At 39.4% G+C, this 23474-nt stretch overlaps 3 protein-coding genes across 6 annotated transcripts; 1 reads left to right on the top strand and 2 right to left on the bottom strand.

Moving 5' to 3' along the window:
• Positions 1-737: 737 nt before the first annotated feature.
• LOC104441963 (serine/arginine-rich splicing factor 4-like) lies at positions 738-5011 on the bottom strand. 2 transcript variants are annotated; one of them, XM_010055235.3, is made up of 3 exons: positions 4930-5011; positions 2655-3001; positions 738-1862 (listed from the first exon to the last, which is right to left on the bottom strand). In XM_010055235.3, exons 2-3 carry the CDS (start codon positions 2948-2950, stop codon positions 1169-1171), a joined length of 990 nt encoding a protein of 329 aa, XP_010053537.2. In that variant the 5' UTR covers positions 2951-3001; positions 4930-5011; the 3' UTR covers positions 738-1168. The 2 variants fall into 2 exon arrangements, with proteins under 2 accessions (XP_010053537.2, XP_010053538.2); XM_010055236.3 differs by lacking the exon at positions 4930-5011 and adding an exon at positions 4526-4837.
• A 910-nt stretch (positions 5012-5921) lies between these two features.
• On the bottom strand, positions 5922-14751 carry LOC120286067. Its single transcript, XM_039310901.1, has 4 exons — positions 14162-14751; positions 13243-13261; positions 11020-11459; positions 5922-6260 (listed from the first exon to the last, which is right to left on the bottom strand). The coding sequence occupies exons 1-4, from the start codon at positions 14749-14751 to the stop codon at positions 6035-6037; spliced, it is 1275 nt and encodes a 424-aa protein (XP_039166835.1). The 3' UTR covers positions 5922-6034.
• An 842-nt stretch (positions 14752-15593) lies between these two features.
• On the top strand, positions 15594-19521 carry LOC104441962. Of its 3 annotated transcripts, XM_039311670.1 has the most exons (6): positions 15594-15799; positions 16423-16459; positions 16563-16681; positions 16896-17041; positions 18406-18516; positions 19028-19521. In XM_039311670.1, the coding sequence occupies exons 4-6, from the start codon at positions 16925-16927 to the stop codon at positions 19250-19252; spliced, it is 453 nt and encodes a 150-aa protein (XP_039167604.1). In that variant the 5' UTR covers positions 15594-15799; positions 16423-16459; positions 16563-16681; positions 16896-16924; the 3' UTR covers positions 19253-19521. The 3 variants fall into 3 exon arrangements, with proteins under 3 accessions (XP_039167604.1, XP_039167605.1, XP_010053536.1); XM_039311671.1 differs by lacking the exon at positions 16423-16459; XM_010055234.3 differs by lacking the exons at positions 16423-16459; positions 16563-16681 and having other exon boundaries at positions 15595-15799.
• The last annotated feature ends 3953 nt before the right edge of the window (positions 19522-23474 follow it).

Here is a 23474-nt window from a genome sequence, read left to right on the forward strand (position 1 = left end):
TTTGGATTTTTCGTGGTATTAATCATAACCTTCTCAACAATATGCCTATTTTACTTCATCTTTCTGAATTACATCCAATTTAACTATAAATTATTTCATAAAAGCAAATCTATTTAGCTGAGAATAAAAGTTTAAACTATTTAAGATTATACTCAAAATATTTTTTTTAATTTATAACACAAATATGAGAGAAATTCTTGAGTTTTGGTCAAATTCATTCGAGCAATTTAACCGAGGGAATAGATAAACTTTCAAAAATGAGGAAACCCCACTTATTTTTTTTTAAAAAAAAAATAATAGTTAATGATGAAAAAGTAAAAACATATATCATATTAATGGGTAAATTATTTATAGTATGGTGATCTTATTTCTTAGTTTTTTTTTAAAAAATATAACAATAATGGCAGATTACTAATTTGAAACCAGGGCAGGCTATCTAGTCCTGGGGTCTTAACTCCTGCGATAACCTACCCTTGATTTATGGCCTCACTACTTAATTTGAAACCTGGGTAACATATATCAGGTAAAGAAGAAATTGAACAAACATGTACCTTAAATCAAATTCAAGAATCGGCAGATCATTCAAAAGGAAGAGCTTCAGATTGTGATTCTAAATTCTGCACAAATGCATAAGAAGAAGGGAACAGTTTGAGATCATATCCTTCATTATGGATTGCAAACTAGATATATCTACTGATTTTGTACGTTAATAGTTGCCAAATTATAAACTACATGTGGCAAGAGGCTTTGAATAAATGAAGTTGTAAAAGGGTATGCCTTCTGGTAGGTTGAAAACTCAGAATCTTGGTCAAATAGCCACACATGGACGATGGCAATGAAGGGTTCCTCGACCTCATGGGAAAATAAATATATCCTCCACGCTTGAAACCATTATTCATCAGCATCACCATGCATGGTAAATGCATAATTCGACAGTTTGTGAGAAAAGACTGCTTAAAGAATCTACCAAATTGCTCAAATGAAAGGAAATATAGAAAGATAAAAGGGGTCTCTCGAGTCAGACGCAAATATGCCCCCAAATCTTAATCTTGCCCATTCATCATTTTCACATGTCCAAAGCCCATGAATTAACCGCATCCTGCTGAGGTTTGACTAACCTTATATGACTGTCAAGACTCTGAAAATGTTGTGCACCTGAACAGAACAATCATATGCATTTCTCACGAGGCCACGCTTCCCATGTATCATTTCCACCTTTGCCAACTCCATGAGCATCAGCGTCTTTGGTTAATAGATCTTTCTTTTCCTGCTCACTGGAACAATTCCAAGGGGTTGCTGGAAGAGTCTGGACACAATTATCACAATGAGAATTACCTGACTTGGTTTGACCACCTGAAGATGTGTGATGCGTTTCCTGTTGATGGCAAGTTGACTTAGGCTTGAGATCTTCAGGCCCATGAGAATAATATTCATCTCTGCTGTGCTTCTTGGGCGGAGATCTGGACCTATATCTGCTCCAAGTCCTGGTCCTGCTTCTGCTCCTACCTTTGTTGTACTTCTTGGGTGGTGATCTAGACACATATCTGCTCCTACTCCTCCTCCTGCTTCTGCTTCTGACCCGGCTCTTGCTCCTGCTCCTGCTTCTGTGACGATGCAGCCGATGACTCCTGTAATCAGACGAGCAATTTCTCCTATCTCTAGATCCATGGGTTTCTTGGTAAGTATCTTTATGGTCCAAATGATCGTCTTTATAATGACTTTCACTGGTACAGCCTTCAGCAGGCCAGGTTTCTGCTTCCTTCAGGTCATTCTTATGCCCCATAGGAGAGCCAGATGTCAATTTCGATGCTGAAGAATGCCAAGATGGGGCCTTTCGGCTCGACTTGAGTTCTTCAATAACCCTACAGATTAACAGGAGGTTTCCCCCCAGCTACAGCTTAACAATGATCTCTGGCCAGTAAATCAACAATAAACACAAATTAAGAGTGCAAGGTAACTTTTTGAAGTAAGTGATCCCAATTTGTTATATTATATCCCAGGACTCACAAAATTACAAGAAATAATTAACCTAGAGAATTGAGAAAGCACAAATTACCTTAGTGCCTAGGCAGGGTCCAGCGGCACAATAATCTCTACAAAACTCACACAGAGTAGGTCTAAAATCCACATTTTCTACTATGTGTGCATCTGATTCAAAAGCTGTCCTGTTTCTATAGGGCCAAATGTGGAGAAGTAACAGCTACTTACCATCTGATACAGCCTAAACGGATAGAAACTTCCTTTGCTTGTTCACTATATCTGATTACATCAGTTAAAAACAGTATGCATTACAAACAATTTACAAGTCATTCCAACATCAGGCACACTTTTGGTCATTCATTCTGCAGACACAAGAATATGTAATCTGTGGATGGATAGTGTAGACAGCAGATGTATCATGTTTCTCGGTGATCTTAGTTCCCTGTAAAGTTCTCAAGGATAAATATATGCTGCACAAGGTGGCAGATAATTTAGAGAAGTAAAAACTATCCTCCACAAGCTTTCCTTTTTTCTTTTAAACATGGGTGACCATAAGGAAAAATCTTTCAATGTGTGGAGAAATGGCAGTTGTTTGTTAAAAAAAAAAGAAAAAGAAATGAATCTGATTCTTTTTTAGAATATATGACAGCATGATGGAGATGACATTATATTACCTATCAGACTGGATTTCCTTAACTGCCTCCTCCTTGGAAATATTGTTTCCCCCTTTCAAGACGTGGCTTATCCCATTGGCCTGTACCACAGCTTGTAAAGCAACTGCTTTGATGCTCACTTCCATGGAAGCAGCTTGCTGCTGAGACCACAGCTGCCGACTCAATAGTGATTGTTCAAATTCATATTGCTGCCAAGCTATGGCATGCATGGACTGCAGCACAGGATCTGAAATAGATTGCGTCGCTGCACTTGTTGTCTCAGAAGTCTTGATCACTGATTTATTATCCATGTTCATTGGACAAATTGGTACTTGGACCCTTTCCCAGAATCAAGTTCCTCAGTCAACCTGCAGTCCCCAAATAGAAATGTACTTAAGAAGCAGACCACATAAAACATCCTAGAACAACAAAGAATTTCCTCTTAGCTAGAAAACTTCGTATCCTTTTCAGGTCAGAAATCTTCAACAGTTAAATATTAAAAAAGGCAACTTATTCAGAAGAAATATATTTTGGATTCTCATTAGCATGCTTATTTGCACTGGCACTCTTCTTCCTTAACTCTATTGGCTGAGCATGAAAGGCTTTATAAAATCTATTTCTAGACTACGAGGCACAGTTATCTCAAGCATCACATGGTGTCTACTGTGGCAATTAATGCAAATTTTGTGTTTTACCAAGTGTAACGTATATTGTAAATTTTTTTTCCCATAATCTGTAAATCAGTGTAAAAAATTGCTCTGTTGAATATTAGATTGGATGCCATGTTGCAGTAATTTGCTATTGATGCCAATTAATTGGTGATACTGGATTTTTAAGTAAAAAATAGTAGGATTGGCAAATCCTAAGAACATGAAGGTTTGGATCAAGCAAAAGTGTAAAGCCCCACTACAAATCAGCTACAGCATAAAGCAATCGACTTTTCCATGATCTTATATATTTACATACCAATATCTTGTAATGGATGATACCCCAATGCAAACAACACACTGTTAAAGGGTAGATTTCTTTCGAGCTGCAGGACATGCCACAGCAACAGCAAGTGGGATCATGGGATGAGCTCTCGAAAGAACAAGAACAAACATCATTCTTCCGCCGCTCCCACCAAAAGAGAAAAATATATGATGGCAGAGGGAAGATTACTTTAGTATAATAAGGCGAATGATTTCCATTTCTCATCCCTATCCATTCACAAAGAGAAGATAACAGCTACGGCAGTTTATAAGTAGGCGTATGGTATGGAAGGATCAAGCGTGGAAAATCAGTCAAATTCATGTAGACAAGCAAAGACTGGATCCTGAATCGCTCCCAGCCCTTCCTTATTGACACTCAAAATGAGATGCTGCTAATTCTCAGACAAGCATCAAAACAAACCCTTCCTTCCCATCTAAACTGTCATTGTTCATACACGTTCTCTTCGACATTGGAGCAACAACCACGAGCAAGATCATGTTGCGATCTTCATAATGATCTGAACACGGGCATTGATTTGGTGCATTGTGGCGTGAAAAAAAGAAAAAAAGAAAAAAAAAAAGAGAGATATCTTTCCACTTGCAGAGTCAAGATAGTGACACATAAAATCTCTAATTTTGGAAACCACGTCCGTCCCATGCATTCATCCAAGACTGCATATCAAAAGCCATATCAAAACATGATTTTGGCTCCGACCCTTATCCCAAGCGCCGAAATACCTAAAGAAAAGTTTTTGAAACCTACCCTTAGCATTCTCAACGTAACCCAAAACCGAATTATACATCACAGCAAACTCCTCGCCAAAGAGTTCGACGACGCCAAAGTTCCCTCTTTTCCACATTCTATTTCACGATCGGACGGAGAAGAAGAGAGAAAAACAAACAAAACCCAGAAAAGCCCACGTTTCAAGCCACCACGACGCGGGCTAATGCACGAGCATGCAACCAAAGAGTTCAGCGACACCAAAGCTCCCTCCTTTCCACATTCTACTTCACGATCGGACGAAGAAGAGAAAAGCCCAAACAAAACCCAGAAAAGCCCACGTTCAATCCGCCACGACGCAGGCTAATCCACAGGCATGCAACCAAACCGAGAAAACTCGTAAGTTTTTCTCAAATCGATCAGGCTTGTATATAGGACACCACCGCGGCTAAACAAAACAGCGGGAAGGCGCTTCCTTTCCTGCCATTTGCTTCGCCATTCATGGCCCTTTTTTTTTTTTTTTTTGGCTTTCAAACTTCTTCATCGAAAGCAGCGAATGGCGCAGGTCATCGAAGGTATAAGCGAGTCACGAATAATGCAGAACCTGAGATACAGCTTGGACACCGCGAGGCAGCCATCGCCGCAGCTTCATCGTCGCGTCCTCTCTCTCTCTCTCGATCGAGTCTTCTTTCGTCGAGGAAGGAGCTGCAACAGAAGAGCAAAAATGGCGATGGAGCGTCGATCCTCTGCGATGGCATTCACTCGAGGTGCGATACATCTCACAGCGAAGGGGAAGATGACGGAATTTGTCCACGATTGTTTAACTTAATTCATAATATCATTTCTTAATTTTTTTAAATTTATTTAATTCTGTCCCTAACGTTTTTTTAAAATATATATTTAAGTTAGTTCTTGAATTATATGGACGTTCTACATTAAATTAAAATTTAAAAATTTCATTGAACAATTTAAAAAATTTATGAATCATATTATAAATTTGAACGAAAGTTCGGGAATTAATTGTGTTCTTATCTTGATAGCAAAATGCATTCTTGGATGGAGCTTTTGCTCAGAATTGAATCCAACCTTGAACAGGAATTTGGGTTTGGCCTCCGCCATCGAGGGCCACGGTCGATATCTTCTTTAAGTGGGCCTATCATTGCAACTATGACATTTGAGAGAACAAACAGGACATACACTGCAATCCACTGATAGCCATAAAAGCGAGACAATTCCAAAAATATGTAAGAGCATTACATCTTAATTATAAAAAAAATAAAAAAATCTTAGGAATCAACATTGGATGTCTTAGAAATACTTGTTGAATATAATCATGCAAGGAACTTCCGAAGAAAAGTCCATGTAGATTTTTCAAATCAACAAATCACTGGGGGCGTCATAAAATGAGCTATGATTTTAATACGTGTCAAAATAGAATTCAGAACAAGGCAAAAATAAAATGATAGTCAAAGATGTAGTATAAATCGAGTTTGCATTTGGCCACCACCCTTAAATCATGGAAACTCAATAGCACTTGGAATGTCCATATTTTCAAAAGAGCCGCAATTAGTTTTAGAGTTGAGCACCTTCTCCCCTGTTTACCTTTCGTTTTGGCCGCGGAAACTCCGAATTGGGCTGTTCACGCTGTAACTTCCGCTACCGCCGTTCATCGTCCCCGGCGTCACCAACCAGAACTTCCTTGCGCGAGGTCAGCCGTTAACCGCGACCGAGAGCTCTTCCTCGACAGGGTAATGGTTGAAACCCCTCGCCTTGCCCTGTTCTGGAGTAAAGGCGCCAGGACATTTTTTCTGCGATTCGTGCTTGTGTAGAGCCTGAATGAGTGGCTTCAGTTGATTGCGTGCATTTCTGAGCGGTTCTTGGAATCTGGATGCAAGTTTTGAGTCCTGAAATGGGCGACTTTCGCTCCTCAAGTCACTGTACACCACGTGTTCGATAAAATGCTTCAAAGGCGTGACTGATACGACACGCCATATTTTGAGATGTGAAGGTTGGTTGACATATATCGCTTGTTTCCAGTTGATTTGTTAAGCAGCTAGGGATGATTCCGGTTAGTAACGAATCTATCAGGTTACATTTAGGCCACAGCATTTTGCAACAAAAAAATCTTTAACTCGAGAAGTGCTCTCCGAACCAAGCTAGATAGTCTCCTATTGCTAGGCTCACCAACTAACCTGGACTTTGATTCTTATTATTCCTACTGGATATCAAAACCATAAGAATTGTTCCCAGCCATAAGTTCCTATATGACATAAGCGTGCCCCTTGACTAGTAAGGGAAGATCCCTTTACTAATCGAATAATTAGGGCTTTTTTAGCTTGTTCATCAAGCTTTTGAGCAACTCTTTCAACTGCCGCCTAATCTTCCAACATGCTCAAGAACCGAGAGCCGTCTAGGGGCTGGATGGCCGGAGGGAGCTTGCTTGTAGAAAGAAGATAGACCAGTCAAACAAAAATAACACCCAATGCTAATTAGATGATTAGTATAATAAAGTCTTCGTTCCAAGATTCTCTAGTTCTGCAAAAAGTGAGATGTCCTCTTGTTTCTCACTTAATTTTTAGCCAGTTTCATTAGGTCAGTGGCATGACTCCAAGTTAATTCTGACTCCATAGATAGACTTATTGCAATTGTAGTTTCCCAACGTTATGCGAGATAAGAATTTGGAAGAAACTAAACCATTTAGGGGCCATTTGACATCACCTCTAAACCTGTCTTTTCCCCAACATGCTTGTCGAAAAGGTTGTGAGTTGTGACAAGCCCAATGTGTCGAGTTCCTAAACGACCCTTAAGGTAAGGAAGTATCTGTAATAATATATTTATATAAGTTTCTGATTGATCCTATAATAAATCTTGGCTTTTGACAAGCTTGCGATTACTCACTGAAAAAAAGGCAAATCGAGTCTATTCTAAATTTAATTATGTTAATGCTCCTCGCCGTTGTCTTCTTGAGATCTAAGAAGCCCTTCAAGCGGCGGTGAGTTTAAAGACCTATGACCGTGCGTGAGCCTACAGGATGAGCATTCCCGATACGAATTCTGCCACGATGTCTGTTGGAACGATGTGCGTGAACCGAGGTAAAGCCACCAAGGTGGCCGCACAGCGGAGAGGCAAAACGAAGAAGAAGATGAACAGAAGAAATGGGGAAGACAAAAGGAAAAAAAGAAAAAGAAAAAAGAAAATAAACAGGTGCCCTTAACTACAATGAACATGAACATGGAAGTGGGTGAGATGAAAATGTGTTTTGAAATTAAATTGTCCACTTTAACTACATGAGGTTTGCTACATTGGCCTTCATTTTATCTTGAAATGTCCAAAAAGTTCTAAATCTATTATATTTTTTTAATTTAATCATAAATCTTTTAATTTTTCCAATTGAGCCATAATTTTTTTTTTTTTTTTTACTTTTTGTCAATTGAGTTTATTCAGCCAATTTTGGCCAAAATTTACTGACATAGATGCCAGTGTTAATGTGAACAAATTTTATTAATTTTTAATTTTTGAATTTTTTTTTGATTTTTTTCTTTTTTCTCTATCTTTAATTTCTTTCTCTTTTTTTCCTCTGATCGATTGCCCAGCCTCTGGCGATTAGCGAGTGGCCAAGACGAGTGAGGTATGACCTCGCTAACCTTTGGCAAGGGCGAGCCTTGCTTAAGGATGGCGAGGGCGACCTTGCCTGAGGCCCGTGAGGTCGACCCTTCCTGGTCGATTGTCGAAGGTTGGGTGACCACGCTGAGTAAGAAAAAGGAAAAAAAGAGAAGAAAAAGAAATTCAAAATAAAAAAATTCAAAATTCAAAAAATTAAAAATAATAAATTTTATTTACGTTAACATCGGCCATGCTTCATAGGATAATCGGCATTTACGTCGGCAAATTTTTGCTAAGATTGATTGGATAGACTCAATTGATAAAATATTGAAATGTTTAGGATTGTATTAATAAAATTACAACAAGTTTGATAGGACTTTTTAAACAATTTTCCTCTTGAAATAAGGAGGTGGAGATTATGTTATTGGATAGGATTCCTAAGGTGGGCCCGTTTTGGGCCCATTATCCAACCATCTCCTCATTGAGGAATATACACACACAAGTTTTAGAGTCTTATTTGAGACAAGCTCTCTCTCCTATGTGTATTTTGAGAAACGGCTCCATTTTAGAATCCTATTTGAAATTCTTTCAACTTTTTGGACTTAATTGAGCTAATACTTTAGCCACGTTTTACCTGTCGCAACCTACTCCCGCGAAGGGAACATGTTTAGGGATATTGCCTAAATAACAGACCTAAGACCTGTGATTAGGCGTGGACTCTCCTAAGCTCATACCCCGCGTGACGTTGGGATATATTTTAGGAATTTTGCACAAAAAGGAGTCGCCACTAGCCTATTGGGGTTGACTAGAAATCAAGTGAGGTATGAGAGTGTACCTCACTTTCTACGCAACCAAAGAATCTAAGATTGGGGACTTGATTATATTAATTAACCAATTAATGCCATTTCGGTATCTAATCTTGTTCATTTTAAGAGTAAAATTTTTTATTAGGTAGTTTGGATTGATTTTATACTTATTCGCTAACATGCAAGGTAATCATGCAGGTACGCAATCATTAAAGTAACAATTATAGCTACCAAGAACCTAATTGCAATAAAATTAAACACGTGCAATTAAACATAATTAAAAATGTAACTTAAACATACGATATAATCAAAATGTGAGCAAGTAAATGCCTATTACACTAAGAATGCAAAACGTAGCAATTCCTAACCAAATCCCATCATTTTTTGGATTTTTGAAATTTTTAATTTTTAATTTTTTAATTTTTTAAACAAACGATTTTTTTAATATTTTTTGAATTTTTTAAAATTTTAATGATCTCTTAAAGTTGTTTGAATTTTCGGAAGTTTTCTGAATTTTTATTATTTTAGAAATTTGTTTCTTTTTTTTTTTTTGAAATTTTTTGAGTTTTTTAATGTATTTTTAATATTTAATAGGGTTAATACCCTAAAAAACCCTAAACCTGGTACACTGTGACAAATTTACCCCAAACTATTTTTTTTGACCATGAAAAACCCAAAACTGGTATACTTGTGACAAATTTATCCCGACTAATTATAAAAATCCTAAACTGGTAAATTTGTGACAAATATACCATCCGCTAAATTGGATTAATATCACAAAAAAATCACAAAAGTTTTAAACTGTAACAAACGAAATGTAAAATTATATAAGTTAACTGTCACGTGTCATTTAATTTAATAATTTGACAATAAAATTTAACCAAAACTAAGTTAACTGTCACGTGTCATTTAATTTAATAATTTGACAATAAAATTTAACCAAAACTAACATATAGCAAATTTATCACAAGTATACCAGGTTTGGGGTAAATTTGTCAAAGGTATACCGGTTTGGAGTTTTGGTAGTCAAAAAAATAGTTTGGGGTAAATTTGTCACAGAGTGTATTAGTTTGGGGTTTTCAGGATATTAACCCTATTTAATGTTATTATATTCGGGAAAACGGGTTCGGACCGGTGGAACCCAATCTGGGCCGTTGACCTGACCCAAACCCGGATCCAACTCATCCGAAATAAATTTGTAATTTGTAATTTTTTTTAAGTTTTATAGCTTTTTTTTAAATGATTTTTTTTTTTCGGTCTTTTCCTCACTTCGTCCTTTCCCCTGCACGTTCTGCTTGACTGTCCTTCCCGAGGCCAGTTTTTGCCATTTTAGTTTTCTATTTTTTTGTTTGCTTTTCTTTTCTTTTCTTCTAATTTTTTTCTTGTTTCTTTATTCTTTCTTTTTCTTTTTTTTTTTCCTTTCTGGCTTTTTCACCGAACATCCCCATCTATTGTCTTTTCTTCCATTTTTTCTTTCTTTTTTTTTTTTTTTTTTTTTAATTTGCTGGTTTTTCTTTGTTTTGTTTTTTTTTTTTTTTTATTCTTTCTGCCCATCTTCTTCTTCGATGGTTTCCTCCCATGCCCGAAGCTAATCTCCATTAAAGCTAGCCCGCACACCAGCACCGTTCGAAATAACAGGCGCCAACCGTCGCCGGCGACCACTACCTAACGGTCGCCCGCTCCGGCCGGCGTCGAACGCCGCCGACCATTTCCTCCGGCGACCAACTGACATTTTCTCCGACGCGAAGGAAAACACTTGCCGATTCGACGATACAAGGCCACTTCACGAAAATGACACCAAAGCACAGCAACACGCAAGACGCGAACATCGAACAACCGTTACAAAAATAAAGACGGAATTGATCTCCGGTTTAAACATGTGTTAGCCTTCGGCCTTTTCTGAGGCATTTCATCGAACATGTAGGATACACCGGTTAACGAAGGAGCCTAGTCTCACTTGGGACATAGATTTGGGCAAACATCAACACGACATGCACAAGCAATGCTCAAGATCCGCTCATGGACAGGTTAATCACAGTGGGAACAGATATGGACGAAGAACAATTATCTCCAGGCTTCAACAAACTTGCAGAACTTAGCTATCGTTTAGGCATTTCCACAAGCATTTGGTGTGCGAGACAAACCTAAACCCCTACGACGCATACAGAACAACTATCAGCTTTCAGGGAGGACCGGCTTGGACCGAAACTTGCGCGAACTAGTCGGCGCAAGCTCCGGCCCGTCGTCTTCTGAAAACAAAGAACACACGGTCGGAAAAAGCCTACCTGGTTAGAGGAAAGGGCTGCAGCGGACGGCGGCTGAAGAACGGACCTCCGGCGACGGCCAACCTCCTTCTTGGTCTCCCTCTCCCTCTCGGTCCTTCTTTCTCTGTGCGTTCCAGAAGAAAGGTGTCGGGGAGCGGGATCCTGTGCACAGTCGAACCTTCCTTTGTCTCGACACTCTCTCTCCAGCACCTCTCTCGCTCCAAACTCTCTCTGTAATCGCTTCTCTCGCTCAAGCTCCCTCTCTGTTTCCTGCTCTCTGTTCTTCGCTTCCTCTTTTTTTTCCCCCCTCCGGTTTTATGCTCGGCCGGCAAGCGCGCATGGCCTCTGCAGCTGCCAGCTTGCCGGCCGGACTGCACCCCCGACCCGCGGATCACGCCGCTCGCCTGCCACCGATTCTCTGCTGCCCCTGTTTTCGCTGCTCTCTCCTGCTGCTCTGCCTTCTGCAAGTCTTCGAGCAAAGACCAACAGAAGAGAAGAAGGAAGGAGAAAGGAGATTGGGCCAGGCCCAGCGCGAGGGGAAGAAGAAAAAAAAAAAAAAAGAGGGGCGGGTCAGGCCAAGGTGGGTCGGGCCAAGGTCGAATCCGGCCCGACCCGACCATTTTTTTTTTTTAAATTAAAAAAAGTTAACTCTTTTTTTGAATAAATTTTTTTGTGACTAATTCCTAACCTTTAACACCACTTTAAATTAATTAAGTGAAATTTAGGTGTCAACATTACCTCTACACTAATTTTCATCACACCAAAAAAATTTCAAATTTAGCACTCCACATGGTTATTCTATACTATTTTTTTTTTTGGTAAAGGATAAGAATATATTAAGCAAAGGACAAATATATAAGAATTCGGAGCCAAAGCTCACACTCTAGCTACGGGAAAGCAAGGAGAGTGAGAGGGAGCCAAATCAAAAGAACAAAGGCAAAAAGAACAAGCTAAACAACCCACGGCACTACAAACTACCACAAACCAGACCGCCGATCCTCAATCAAAAGGCAAAGAACGGAGGGGTGTTAGGAAGATGTAGCCGATTCAAACACGGAGGGATCGAATCCCTAGCTTCTCTGGAGTCTTTTGTTTCTTGGAGTAGGTGGAGCATTATTAAACGTAAGAGCCTTGTCCTTCACAACCTTGATTAGATGATTTTTTATAGCTAGGATCACCAAGGAATCTCCTCGAAAAATGATGGAATTTCTCTTCTTCCAAATAAGGTGGCACATGGCCCCGAAAGAGAAACGTGCAATACTATGAAAGAAATCCTTTCCAGTTAGGAATTTTAACGCCCAAGCCTAGGTTATCCACCCACGTCCTATTCCTCCAAGGAAGATTACACCTAGAAGCCCAAAAATATGCAAGAGTTGCGGAGGTCTCACATTCAAAAAACAAGTGGTCAATGGAATCAAGAACAGAACTGCAGAAGGCGCACACTGAAAACTCGATTCTTCCATGAGAAAGGAGTAAGGTTTGAGTTGGCAGCTGATTTTTAGTGATTAGCCACATATTAAATTGAAACCTAGGGGCAATCGCCTTATCCCAAATAAAAGAAGCCCAAGGCACACGCTCCTTTTTAATCCTGATAGTATTCTAGGCGGAAGCAGTCGAAAACGAACCTGAAGGGTCATTGCGCCAAGTGAAGCGGTCATGGGTCGTGGAGCGATCGGGAATAGGGATGCCCCACATTGCGAGGAAGAGTCTGAGCGATCGACCTGCAGGGGAAAAGAAATCGGCCACCTTTGCATAGCTTGGAAGGTTGAAACTTCGCCATAAGATTCAGTGGTATAAACAAATGTAATGGTCCACAAGTTAGCCCATGGTCGTGCCATAGAGAAACTGAGTAACCATGACCAATCTGCCAAAAGAAAGACGACCTGAAAAATCTATTTTTTTCCACGTCCACGAACACACGGTGGGTTGGGAAGAATTCCAAAAATTGTCCTTCTTTAAGAAATACGAGTGAACCCAACGACACCATAGAGATTCTTTATCGGTGAAGAGAAACCAAATATATTTAAGAAATGAGGCTGTATTGCAATCTTTCAGCTTACGAATACCTAAACCACCTTCCTCCTTAGGGAGACAAATATCATCCAAGACACTTTGGCCCCGCCACAACCAAGTGAGGTGCCCTTCTACAAAAATTGTCTTAACAATTGTTCAATCCTATCAATGACAGAAGCAGGCAAAGAAAAAACACTTGCCCAAAAAGCTTGGATATAATGCAACACTGACCTTATAAGTTGAAGCCTTCCTGCAAATGATAAAAACTAATGGGTCCAAGATTGAATCCTTGCGGTGATACGATCAATCAGCATAATACAATCACCTTTCTTGAGTCTAGAAGAGATGATAGGAACTCCCAGGTAACGAACCGGAAGTGTACCTTCCTAGAAGCCAAATGCAAGCCAAATATTATCTCTAATAGAAACGAAGCCGCCCAAGACAAACACTTTGCTCTTGTTTTTGTTCGGATTCAGCCCACTCCAAGATGAGAAAATGTCTAAACTTCTCTTAAGCACAGTAACCGAGACCCAATCAGCTTAGTAAAAAATAAAAACGTCATCGGCAAAAAAAAGGTGCGAGAGCTTCACTTTCTTGCATCTCCAAAAGTATTTAAACTCCTTCACCGACGAAGGGGCATTTAAAATCCCTGAGAACACCTTCATAACAAGCGTAAATAGATAGGGCGACAAGGGATCACCTTGGCGAAGTCCACGACCGCCAGAGAAAAAACCATGTAATTCACCATTAATAGATACATAATTTAGGCGTTCTAACACAAACCATAATCAAGCGGGTGATCCAATCAAGAAACCTGAAAGCTAGAAGCGTGAGTTCCAAGAAATCCCAATCGACGGTATCATACGCCTTTTGAAAATTGATTTTGATGGCACATTTCGGTAGATATGGCTCTAAGTGGAAACCATAAAACAATTCATGAGCTAGGAGAATGTTATCTCTGATTCTTCTACCTTTAACGAACGCGTTTTGGGAAGAGTTAATCAAATCATTTAACACAACAACCACTCGATTGGCAATGATTTTTGTAATAACCTTATAAATGGTGTTACAATACGCAATAGGCCTATAATCCGTGACAAGTAGAAGCATTCGGAACTTTGGGAATCAAAGCAAGGATAGTGTTGTTTACCTCTCTTTTAGAAGATATCCTGAAGAAAAGAAGTCCTTAACTACTTCTAAGACGAGTGACCCGACTGTTCCCCAATTGGTTTTGAAAAATTCAACAGAGAAACCATCAGGACCTGGGGCTTTACCCCTTGTAAGAGAGAAGAGTGTTTCCTTTATCTCGACATTAGTAACTGGACAGGCGATAGAGCAGCATTGCGCATCCGAGAGTGGCCGGTAGATGAATGTCTTCAACTCTTGAAGAGAAGACTTAGAAAGACCCACCTGAGGTGAAAGCAGCTTAGAGAAATAGGATACAAACACTTGTGGCACAAGAAAAGGGTCTGTGATGATGGAGTCGGATGGATCTTTCACTGAAAGGATGTGGTTATTGAGTTGTCTATTCTTCATAGAGTGGTGAAAGAACTTGGTGTTTCGATCACCCTCTTTTAGCCATTTCACCCGAGACTTTTGACAGTAAAATGATTCTTCTTGGAGGCGCAGTTCAACAAAAGCACGACACTGAAATTTCTCAAGATCTGCAAGAGAAGAATTAGCGGGATCATCTTGAAGACCAACTTGAGTGCTGCGAAGAGCTTCTCTAGCTTCCGCCATTCTCACCAAGATGTTCGAGAAAGATTCTTTGTTGAGGGTCTTGAGGCAATCTTTTACAATCTTCAAAAAAAAAAGTGTTTAGACACAAGGCGAAACATTGGTTTCTTTTAATTTTTTAAACATTTTTTTTATTTTTTTTTCCTTTCTTTTTATTTTTCTTTTCCCACACCGGGCTATCCCAAGCATGATTGATAATTGATGAGAAATCCGAGGCTCGGCCTCGCGGGGGGACGCTCGGCCTCGCCGGATCCCGGGGGCGAGGCCGGTGTTCGCCGACCATGGCGAGGCCGGCGACCAAAAGTGATTTTTTGTTCTTTTGTTCAGAAGTGTATTTAAAAGGCTTTCTTCTTAGCATATTCTATACTAATTTTTATCTCACAAGAAATCTCAAATAATACCACATGACACATTTTACCCCTAACTAATTTCTTCTTCCCAGAAAATTTCAAAAACTAGTATTCTATACTTAAAATTTACCATCCCTTAACATTCGAACGGATCTAATGTATAGAATCATAGATTCAGTGTGGGCAGACCTGTCGACACTCATGGATTTTTGCACGTCAATCATGTCATTATACAATCATGTCCATCACGAAGTAGTTTGCCACATATGTTTTCCTTGTTTGGATTAAGGATACGAGTTTAGATGTAAGGCAAAAAATAGTTCGGATAAACATGTCGTCCTGTATCGGTTTGAGCTTCTTTGTGAGATGAAAATCAATTTAATATGAATGTATTTAAATGGTATTAACCCGACTTACTTACGTATGTATATTTTTCTCTACTTACATTTGCACGACAAATTTTATGACTTTATCACCGGACTTTTCCCCTTTTTCTTAAACCCACCAGAAAAACCGAGCGCCCTCGAGTCGAGCTCGCTCAACTCAGTCACTGATTCGGACCGAGTTCAGTCCATCCAAATCACCCCTCTCTCTCTCTCTCTCTCGCCGTCTCCGATACTGCAGAAAGTCGCCGCCGGCGAAGCGAACCGGAAGATGGTCTCTCTGTAGGAGCAAAAGGCGTCTTCCGTCGCTAAACCTAGGTTCGTTTGCTCCCGTCATCTTCACCAATCTCCGTGCTCGTATCTCTTCAATTGATTGAGCTAGGGCTTCGAATCGCATCCTCTGTTGTAATTTCGTTCTGTGACGATTCGATCGCCGTAATGTTTGCTCGATTCTGTCCAGTAGGCGCTTAATTCGATGACTTTAATCGATCTTCCCACAGTAATTTTTTATTTTTCCGGATCTATTTGCGAAGTGGTTGTCGCGGATTGATGAAATTTTGATCTCCGGGCGAAGTTCAGTTCTAATGTTGAGTGTTGAGAATCGACCAAATTTTGGGTCGCCCTCAAAGTGCTTTTTTTGCTTGTGTGAGAGCTCGTCACACGTTGAGCTTACTTTGAAAATGCAAGCAAATCGAGGGCGCTTTGATTGTTCGAGGCGTTTCAGTTGCTTCTGCAGCTAAATTTTTCTCTTTCTCCCGCGTGTAGTCTGAGGGGTGTAAATATACTATCTCTCTCTCGGAAAGCTGAGATCCCAAAGTATTTGGGAGATATTTCTTTTAAGTATTTTGTATGCATCTATGTGTGTGCCTGTCTGTATGAATAGAAGGGCTAGGTTTAGCTGCTGCTCATTGGCGTTGCCCTAATGGTGTTGGCCATGGCAGACAACGTTGAATCCATGGCGGACAAGGAGGAGCTGAGGTTGTCCACTGTGGATGAAAGGAATATTTTATTTTTTTTTTATTTTGTTGGGGGGGGGGGAGGGTTGAAGGGGATGCCATCTTACAACGATAACGGGTCACAGGTACTCAGTACTCGTGATGGTTCAACAATGGTGGCAAGCGAGCCATGATGTGGCTTCTGGCGGCGGCGGCTGACTCGGGGAGGTGGCACCCGATGGAGTGAGAGGAGAGAGAAATTGAAGTTTTAGGCTTAAAGTTGGGTTTTTTTCTTTGTTGTGAAAAATTATATCATGTGATGGGGTGCACATGTCCTCATTCAGGAGCACCAATTAATGGATGTCACCAAGCAGGCAGCTGCTAATTTGAGCCCTAAATAGAAATTATTTGCAATGGATGTGAGCTTTGACACACAGCATGTGTTATATACCAATGGTTAGTTGATTGTATCGATGTAGGTTTCTTTGCATGTTAATTGTGAGTTGGTATGGATAAGCTATTGGAGTTTGGAAGGAAGGCTCTATTTTATGTGAGGGTCCTCTCTGGATATGAAGAACGGAGGATAAGATCTTTCAGACTGCAGGTTGAGAAGCGCCTTCAACAGGTTGTTCGCCTCTTGTTTACTATTCATTATCTGCATTATTTTCTAGAAAATAAAATTTGAAGAATATCTCTTATAGGGTTTTTTACTTGTATTGGAGAAAGACATCGGCTGTTCCAATCATTAATGAAGACCAATACTTGCATATAATATCAATGGATATTTCATTCATTTGTAGAATGGAACTATCCTTCACTATTGAAAAGATTTTGTATTCTAGTTTCAGTATGGTTACAACTCAAGAACCATGGTTGTGAATCAAATTTTTCTCCTCTTCAGTCTCTCTAAAAGCTTATCCTTTCAGTTTCAGCTGTTGTCTATGCTCAGTACTGGAGTGTATTCCAACAAATTCTTCTTGATGACTATTATCATCATCATCATAGTCAAACTTGGTATTTATTTGGGGAGTGCAAGCTACTTCCTTTCTTTTGACTCTGCAGTTTGCTCTTGCGTGTATTCACAGGACAAACGCGGTGGTTAGAATTCACCTTTGTGCTTTAATACTGAGTTTTCAAGTATGCAGAGTAGAATGTGGTTGATCAATCACCTGACTCTAAGGCTTAAGAGCTTATAAACCTTTATTTGTGCTAGCACGTGTAGATGTTGCATTTCTTCTTCTATTTAATTCTGTTACCTTTCTGTTGTCCTTTTAAAGTTTGAATAGAATTATCATCTCCACCCTCATAAAGTCAACTGCCTTCCTCTTTAGGAGTTGTTTTTTACTGAGGGTAACTCCCCAAAACGGAGGAGTTATGTTTTGGAGCTGTGCCTCCCAAAACAAGAGCTGAGAAAGTATTTCATATTTCTTTCTTTGCCAGTGGTCTGATTTTCTCTTCATTCTCTGAATATATCTAGGCCCCACAATGCCGGATTTTGGGAAACCCTTGGACTGCACTGGAATACATCAGTCTATGATAAACAACCTTAAAAATTGATTTTTTTTTTTCAAATGGTTACAGGTAGATTTTCGGGAAGCAAATGACATTATCAATTTTATTTGCATCCAAAGGATGTCAACTAATTTTCTGCATATGGACTGCTGAATTTCTCCATAGTCCATTTTTGGTTCTTCTTTTATTTTATTTTTGATCTCTCTTGGGGGGTGAGGGGATGGTGCTGTCTCATATCATGCTGCCTGTAACTTGCATATTTTGTCTTGGCGGAGAGGATTGTCTTTAGTATGACAAAAATGATAGTTTACCTTATGATGAGCAAAATTACATCCGAAATGCATAGCCTTTATACCACATTTTTTAACATTTCTTCACAATTGAAATTCTGTTAGGATCCTGTCAGGGAATTTTGGTGCCAATGCATCCATTTGTCATTATACTAGTCTGAATTTTGTTGGATGTTATCCTCTGTAGGCTCAAGAAAGGAAGGCAACCTTAAGAAAGGTCCCTGAGCAAGTTATTTTGTCTGAGGTTCGTCGAATGGTTGAAGAGATGCAAGCTTTAAATAAAAGGCTGGAAGAAACTGTAAGTTTTATCTTCTTTTTTCTGGAAGAGTATACTTGATTATTCAGAACTTGACTACACAGTTTTTACATTTTAATCATATACAGGCAGTTTCTTGTTTTTCTGTGTCATTTAATATATGCCACATTGAAGCTCTCCAGGATTGTTGGAATTGAGTTGGTTACCTAAAAGTGAATATTAGTCTTTCCCCATTCAATTTTCTCGGAGGTATAACTTTCCCACTTCGTGGGACAAAGGGTTCTTGTGATGTATAATGTAAGGATCATGTTCCACTAACAGATATCGCTGGAAGGTTTGGCTTTTGCCATGCTGTGGACATGAATTTTACTTCTGCATGTCCTCTTTTGGCATCATATCAAATCGGTGTTCTTGGTACTAGCTTGTGCGTTTAAAATTCTTTATCTTGTTGGGTTGTCTATGGAATGAAGCAAATCTCTTTGTGTCCTAGTTAAATGTCTTGATATCCAATCAATTGTTAGTGTATCTCAAGGTTACATAATGACCTATGCAGGAGTCTGCCATTGAAGATTACTTCAAGCCAATTGACAAGCAGGCTGAGGCAATCATGAAAATGCAGCTTGAGGGTGAGGAGAGGACAATGAAGGAGATGGTAAGAACCATGCAGAGACAAGCCTTGCTTGAGAGAGAGGACTTAGACAAATTGGCAAATGCGAAATGTGCTGATGTAGATCAACATAAGCAGATTCCAAGAAAAGAGGAGGAAACGAGAAAGTGAACAGGTAATGGCATGTAGCAATTATCGGCGAATTAATCACTATTCAAAGATTGAGGAAATTTTGTGGAGCTCAAGCAATTATTTTTAGGCTTCTAGTAGGTTATTATATAAAACAAATTCATGCTTCTGGCCAACACTTTGTATAACTATTGAACAGCTTTTGTTGTAATAATTGTACGAAGGGTACATCCTAAGTCCAAATTCCGGCAGCAGCTGCTGAATTCAGGGTGTCGTTTCTTCTCATGGCATAGTTACTTGATTTCCAAGGATTCTTTTTAGTTGATACTTTTCCATTACATCATTATTCATCCCTTGTTACTCAGGATGTGCCGCACACGAGGCAAACGAGCGTGATGCATCTGTGCTAATAGTCACATGCTTGTCTTTTGAAAGCACGCTTTAAAATGACTCCAAAGGGACCGTCTTCACCTTCCAGCGTAGAGATTCTTTCCTACTAGTCATGTCTTTCGTTATTTAAGAATGATGCTAATCACTTTACGTGGGCACTTTACACGAATCATTTGCCGAAAGGACAGTCGAATCATATCAAGTGTTTCTGCAATTTTCTCTTCTTTTTGGCAATCTGCAATCTCTCAATAAAAATAAGATGTAGTTGACAAAAAGGATCCCATGAATCATCCGTGTAACCCGTTCTTGGGCTAGCTCCATCCTAATATCACATGAACATGCGCCGGAAACCTAACCTGGACCACCCGTTCTGAACTTGGCGATTCAATCTTATCGTGCTAACCGCATATCAGAGAAAAAAAGAAGATAAAGAGGATCCTTCACGTCTATCTTCACCTTTAACTAAAAGCCACCGTTCCCGAAAGAAAATTCTCAGTTCTTTTCCACCATTAATTCCTCAAGGAGGCAATGCCGCTTTTCTTTGTCCAGCAAAGCACATTCATCTAAGGAACAGTCCAAAAACCCCACGTCCCCTGTTGCTAGTTTAAGCATATAAAGTAGGAAATCCTCTTTGAGAAAAATGGTAACCCCTAACTTGTTCTTTTCGGCCCCATAGGACAGGTGTCTCCTCACATTGCTATCCCGATCAGAGCCCACCACTTTTCTCTTTTAGATCTATCCTGAAGATCTTGAATCTTTCCATCCATGTACGCGCGCACCAGATACGTTTGGTCTCTATTGTTTATCTGACTCGGTAACACTCATTAGGTTTAATGGGTGGTTAGACTTTGTATTGTCTCTTTAAGCTTCTTTGCTCTACCTGAAAGTGTGCAGAAAAAGATGCGCTTTTTGACCTAAAGATGGGACGTGATTGGTTTGTGAGACTCACGGATCAGTATTTGCACTTCGTGGGAAACGTAGTGAGCTTCAAATCGTGTGGAAAAAGACTTGCAGAAGTCATGTGTAGCGTGCTGGCTCTAGATTTTCTCCATTTCAATCAAAATCGAAGATATCACACGGACGGAGTGGTTCGATCTACACGTCGATCGGACTCTATTGAACCGTCGAATTAGGCTAGACTTATGTCAGCCTATCGATTTTCTTTTCTTCGCCCATTTTCCTATAACCCGAATTAAGGGAACGGAAAAGGAAGGACTTGATTTAGAATCGGACACACTATGGTCAGCAATATAAATCAATGTGGAGGAGAAACAGCAATTTCCAGCATCAGTTCGCTGAACTTGACATTTTCTTCCTAATGTGTTCAGTGGGTAGAAAGCACTTTTCTTAAAAGTCAATAAGTACTCGAATGGAGCAAAAACCCTGTGTTACCGACGGGTAATTTTTGCCTAGACTAAATCGCAAGATCACAAATGACACGATGCTCATACGACTCCTTACAAAAGAACGCAAATCTTACGCAATTTTTACATTGTGATGAAAATTCGTCCGCCACACCATTAAAAGATTGAAATTTTTGGCTGGAGTTTTCCTCTGGCCACGCTTGAGATTAAAACACAGAGAAAAGACATATATCTTCCAAAGTCTAAGATCAACTTTGGAGACTATTAGATAAGTATTTTTTTTTTTTTTTTGGGATTAAAATAGAAGATATTAAAATATCATGCATTGGTCCCACCCTAGGGACAGTGATAAGATATACAAATGGTTAACATCTAAGCAGCTCTACTTAATTCGAGTAATTGGGATGAGTGATCATTTTCTAGGCAAATTGAGAATGTGTCAGATTGGTCCAGAGAAGGGAAAACAATTAATTATGGGAGGATTTATAATTATGCATGAAATACACATAAATTATTTTTGCAATTCAACAAGAAGTAGCATAATGGATGGGTTGGGGGGCTAGCTGTTGCTATTGCCCATTATTTTATAGCTGAGAGTGGAAATAAATGTAGGTGGAAAAGAGACGTCAAAAAGTTGAATTTTCAACTATTTTTGTTCCCTTCGGAGATGTCACGTTTGGGGCTGCCAATAAAATTTTCCGCCTAATGACTATGACCTTTTCGCTCGGTTACCATTATCCTTAAAATCAAAATTAATTGGGCCATTTAACCTATTATTTCCTTTCGATTCTAGCCCTCGATTCGGATCACTAGATTTGCATTCCATCTTCGCACTATCTTAGTAGCATTAGACTATATGCGTGTCCGTACTGCGTATCGTAAATACTAATCGAGTGCTACTCTATTATTATCGCAAACACTTTTCTTTTTCATTTTCTATGGCTTTCCCTTCATCTTTAGCATTGGGAGAGGCCCTCATGTTGTGCTGCACTACGAGGAATTATCGCTTTAATTAAGTGAAATCCCTGCCAAATGTCGAAAGAGCAGTAGTAGCTTTTGATTGGTTTACGATTGGTACAACACCAATTCTTGTTTCTCTCGTCATCCACAGTTGACAAAACCCACGGCCTCATGTTTCCCAAAGTCGGTTGTTTAATTTAATCTCCACCATTCTAGATTAACACCAATCAATCAGTGTTTCTTAGCGATTAGAGAGAGAGAGAGAGAGAGAGAGAGAGTGGTGTTTCTGCGTCAATCGACGGGTAGGTCTGGCCAGGCATGGACCGTGATGCAAACGAGAGAGCTTTTTTTTCTGCGATTGGTCTCTTCTGTGGGTGGCTTCCAGACTTCTAGTGGGTCAGCATCTCTCTCTCTAAACCCCGCCACTCGTCATTTTCTTTCTGGGTTTGCATCCATATTCTCTATCTCTCGGATCGCTTGGGAATTTTTAAGCACACGATTAATTCGAAAAAATTATCCAAAAAATTCTAAACTTATTGTATGGCGACCAATTCGATCCTGATCATTTTAATTTGGCCAATTTAATTGTAGAGCTTTTGAAGATTTTCCGATTTAATTATTTTGACCAATTTTGACTTGAAATCGATGACATGGATATTGGTTGTTTTATATGGCATGACTAACGTTAATGTGAATAATTTTTATGATTTTATAATTTTCTTTTTTTACAGCTCCTTTCTCAAAGGGCCAAGAGGGGAGTGAAAATTGTCCACGGGGTTCGCAACATCAAATTTTTGACTAAACAAATCATCAAAAAGTTTAAGATTAATTTGACCAAAGTGAAAAATTTATGACTAAATTGATAGTCATATAATATGTTTAAAATGCTTTGGACAATTATCCCAACTAATTTAGCTACATGTCACTATATCTTGTATGATGTGCATCAAGTAACTACTGGTACATGAGTAATATGGGTGATTGCTTCCCGATTCCCAAAAAATTGGAACAGAGGATTGGTTCGGTTCCGGTTCGGTTCCGGTCTAATGGAGCCAGTTATTTATTTTTTCCCACTACTTTTTTTCCATTGCCTTTTTCCCCGTACTTGAAATCAGATCAAGATAATATTTAATTCATATTTTACTAATTTTTTTTTTTTTTTGGTAAGAGTAAGCAAATATTTTACTAATTTTTTGAGAACTAATAAAATAAAAAAGTATATTTAGTCGGTTCGGTTTGGTCTGGATCCAATTTCCCCTTAGAACCAAGAATTGGACCGCTTGGACACCGATTCCACTTTTAGGAATTAAGAATTGGACCGACACTTCCGAAAATCGGACCAAACCGGTTTGGTCTAATCCGATTCGGATGGTTCCAGTTTGGACGGTCCATTTTTTACAATCCTAATGTGTAAGGTGATTCGAGTTCAAACACCAAATTTTAGAATGTGAACATAATTACGGCTCAACCTTGGACTTCTCTCAAATGTAGATGTTCACATTCAGCAAAATCAATTATTGCATGAAAAGTGTTTACATATATAATGCTGA

Source organism: Eucalyptus grandis, chromosome 4 (assembly GCF_016545825.1).
Source record: "Eucalyptus grandis isolate ANBG69807.140 chromosome 4, ASM1654582v1, whole genome shotgun sequence".
In the NCBI taxonomy this organism is placed as follows: Eukaryota; Viridiplantae; Streptophyta; class Magnoliopsida; order Myrtales; family Myrtaceae; genus Eucalyptus; species Eucalyptus grandis.

Excerpts from the sequence above, each read along its gene's own strand:
- LOC104441963 (XM_010055235.3), bottom strand. The coding sequence starts at position 2,950 with ATGAACATGGATAATAAATCAGTGATCAAGACTTCTGAGACAACAAGT. Across the intron at positions 1,863-2,654 it reads AAGGAAATCCAGTCTGATAG|GGTTATTGAAGAACTCAAGT; the intron begins GTAATATAATGT and ends GTTAATCTGTAG.
- LOC120286067 (XM_039310901.1), bottom strand. The coding sequence starts at position 14,751 with ATGGCGGAAGCTAGAGAAGCTCTTCGCAGCACTCAAGTTGGTCTTCAA. Across the intron at positions 6,261-11,019 it reads CAGCCCTTTCCTCTAACCAG|TGACTTGAGGAGCGAAAGTC; the intron begins GTAGGCTTTTTC and ends CGTGGTGTACAG.
- LOC104441962 (XM_039311670.1), top strand. The coding sequence starts at position 16,925 with ATGGATAAGCTATTGGAGTTTGGAAGGAAGGCTCTATTTTATGTGAGG. Across the intron at positions 17,042-18,405 it reads TTGAGAAGCGCCTTCAACAG|GCTCAAGAAAGGAAGGCAAC; the intron begins GTTGTTCGCCTC and ends TATCCTCTGTAG. Across the intron at positions 18,517-19,027 it reads ATAAAAGGCTGGAAGAAACT|GAGTCTGCCATTGAAGATTA; the intron begins GTAAGTTTTATC and ends TGACCTATGCAG.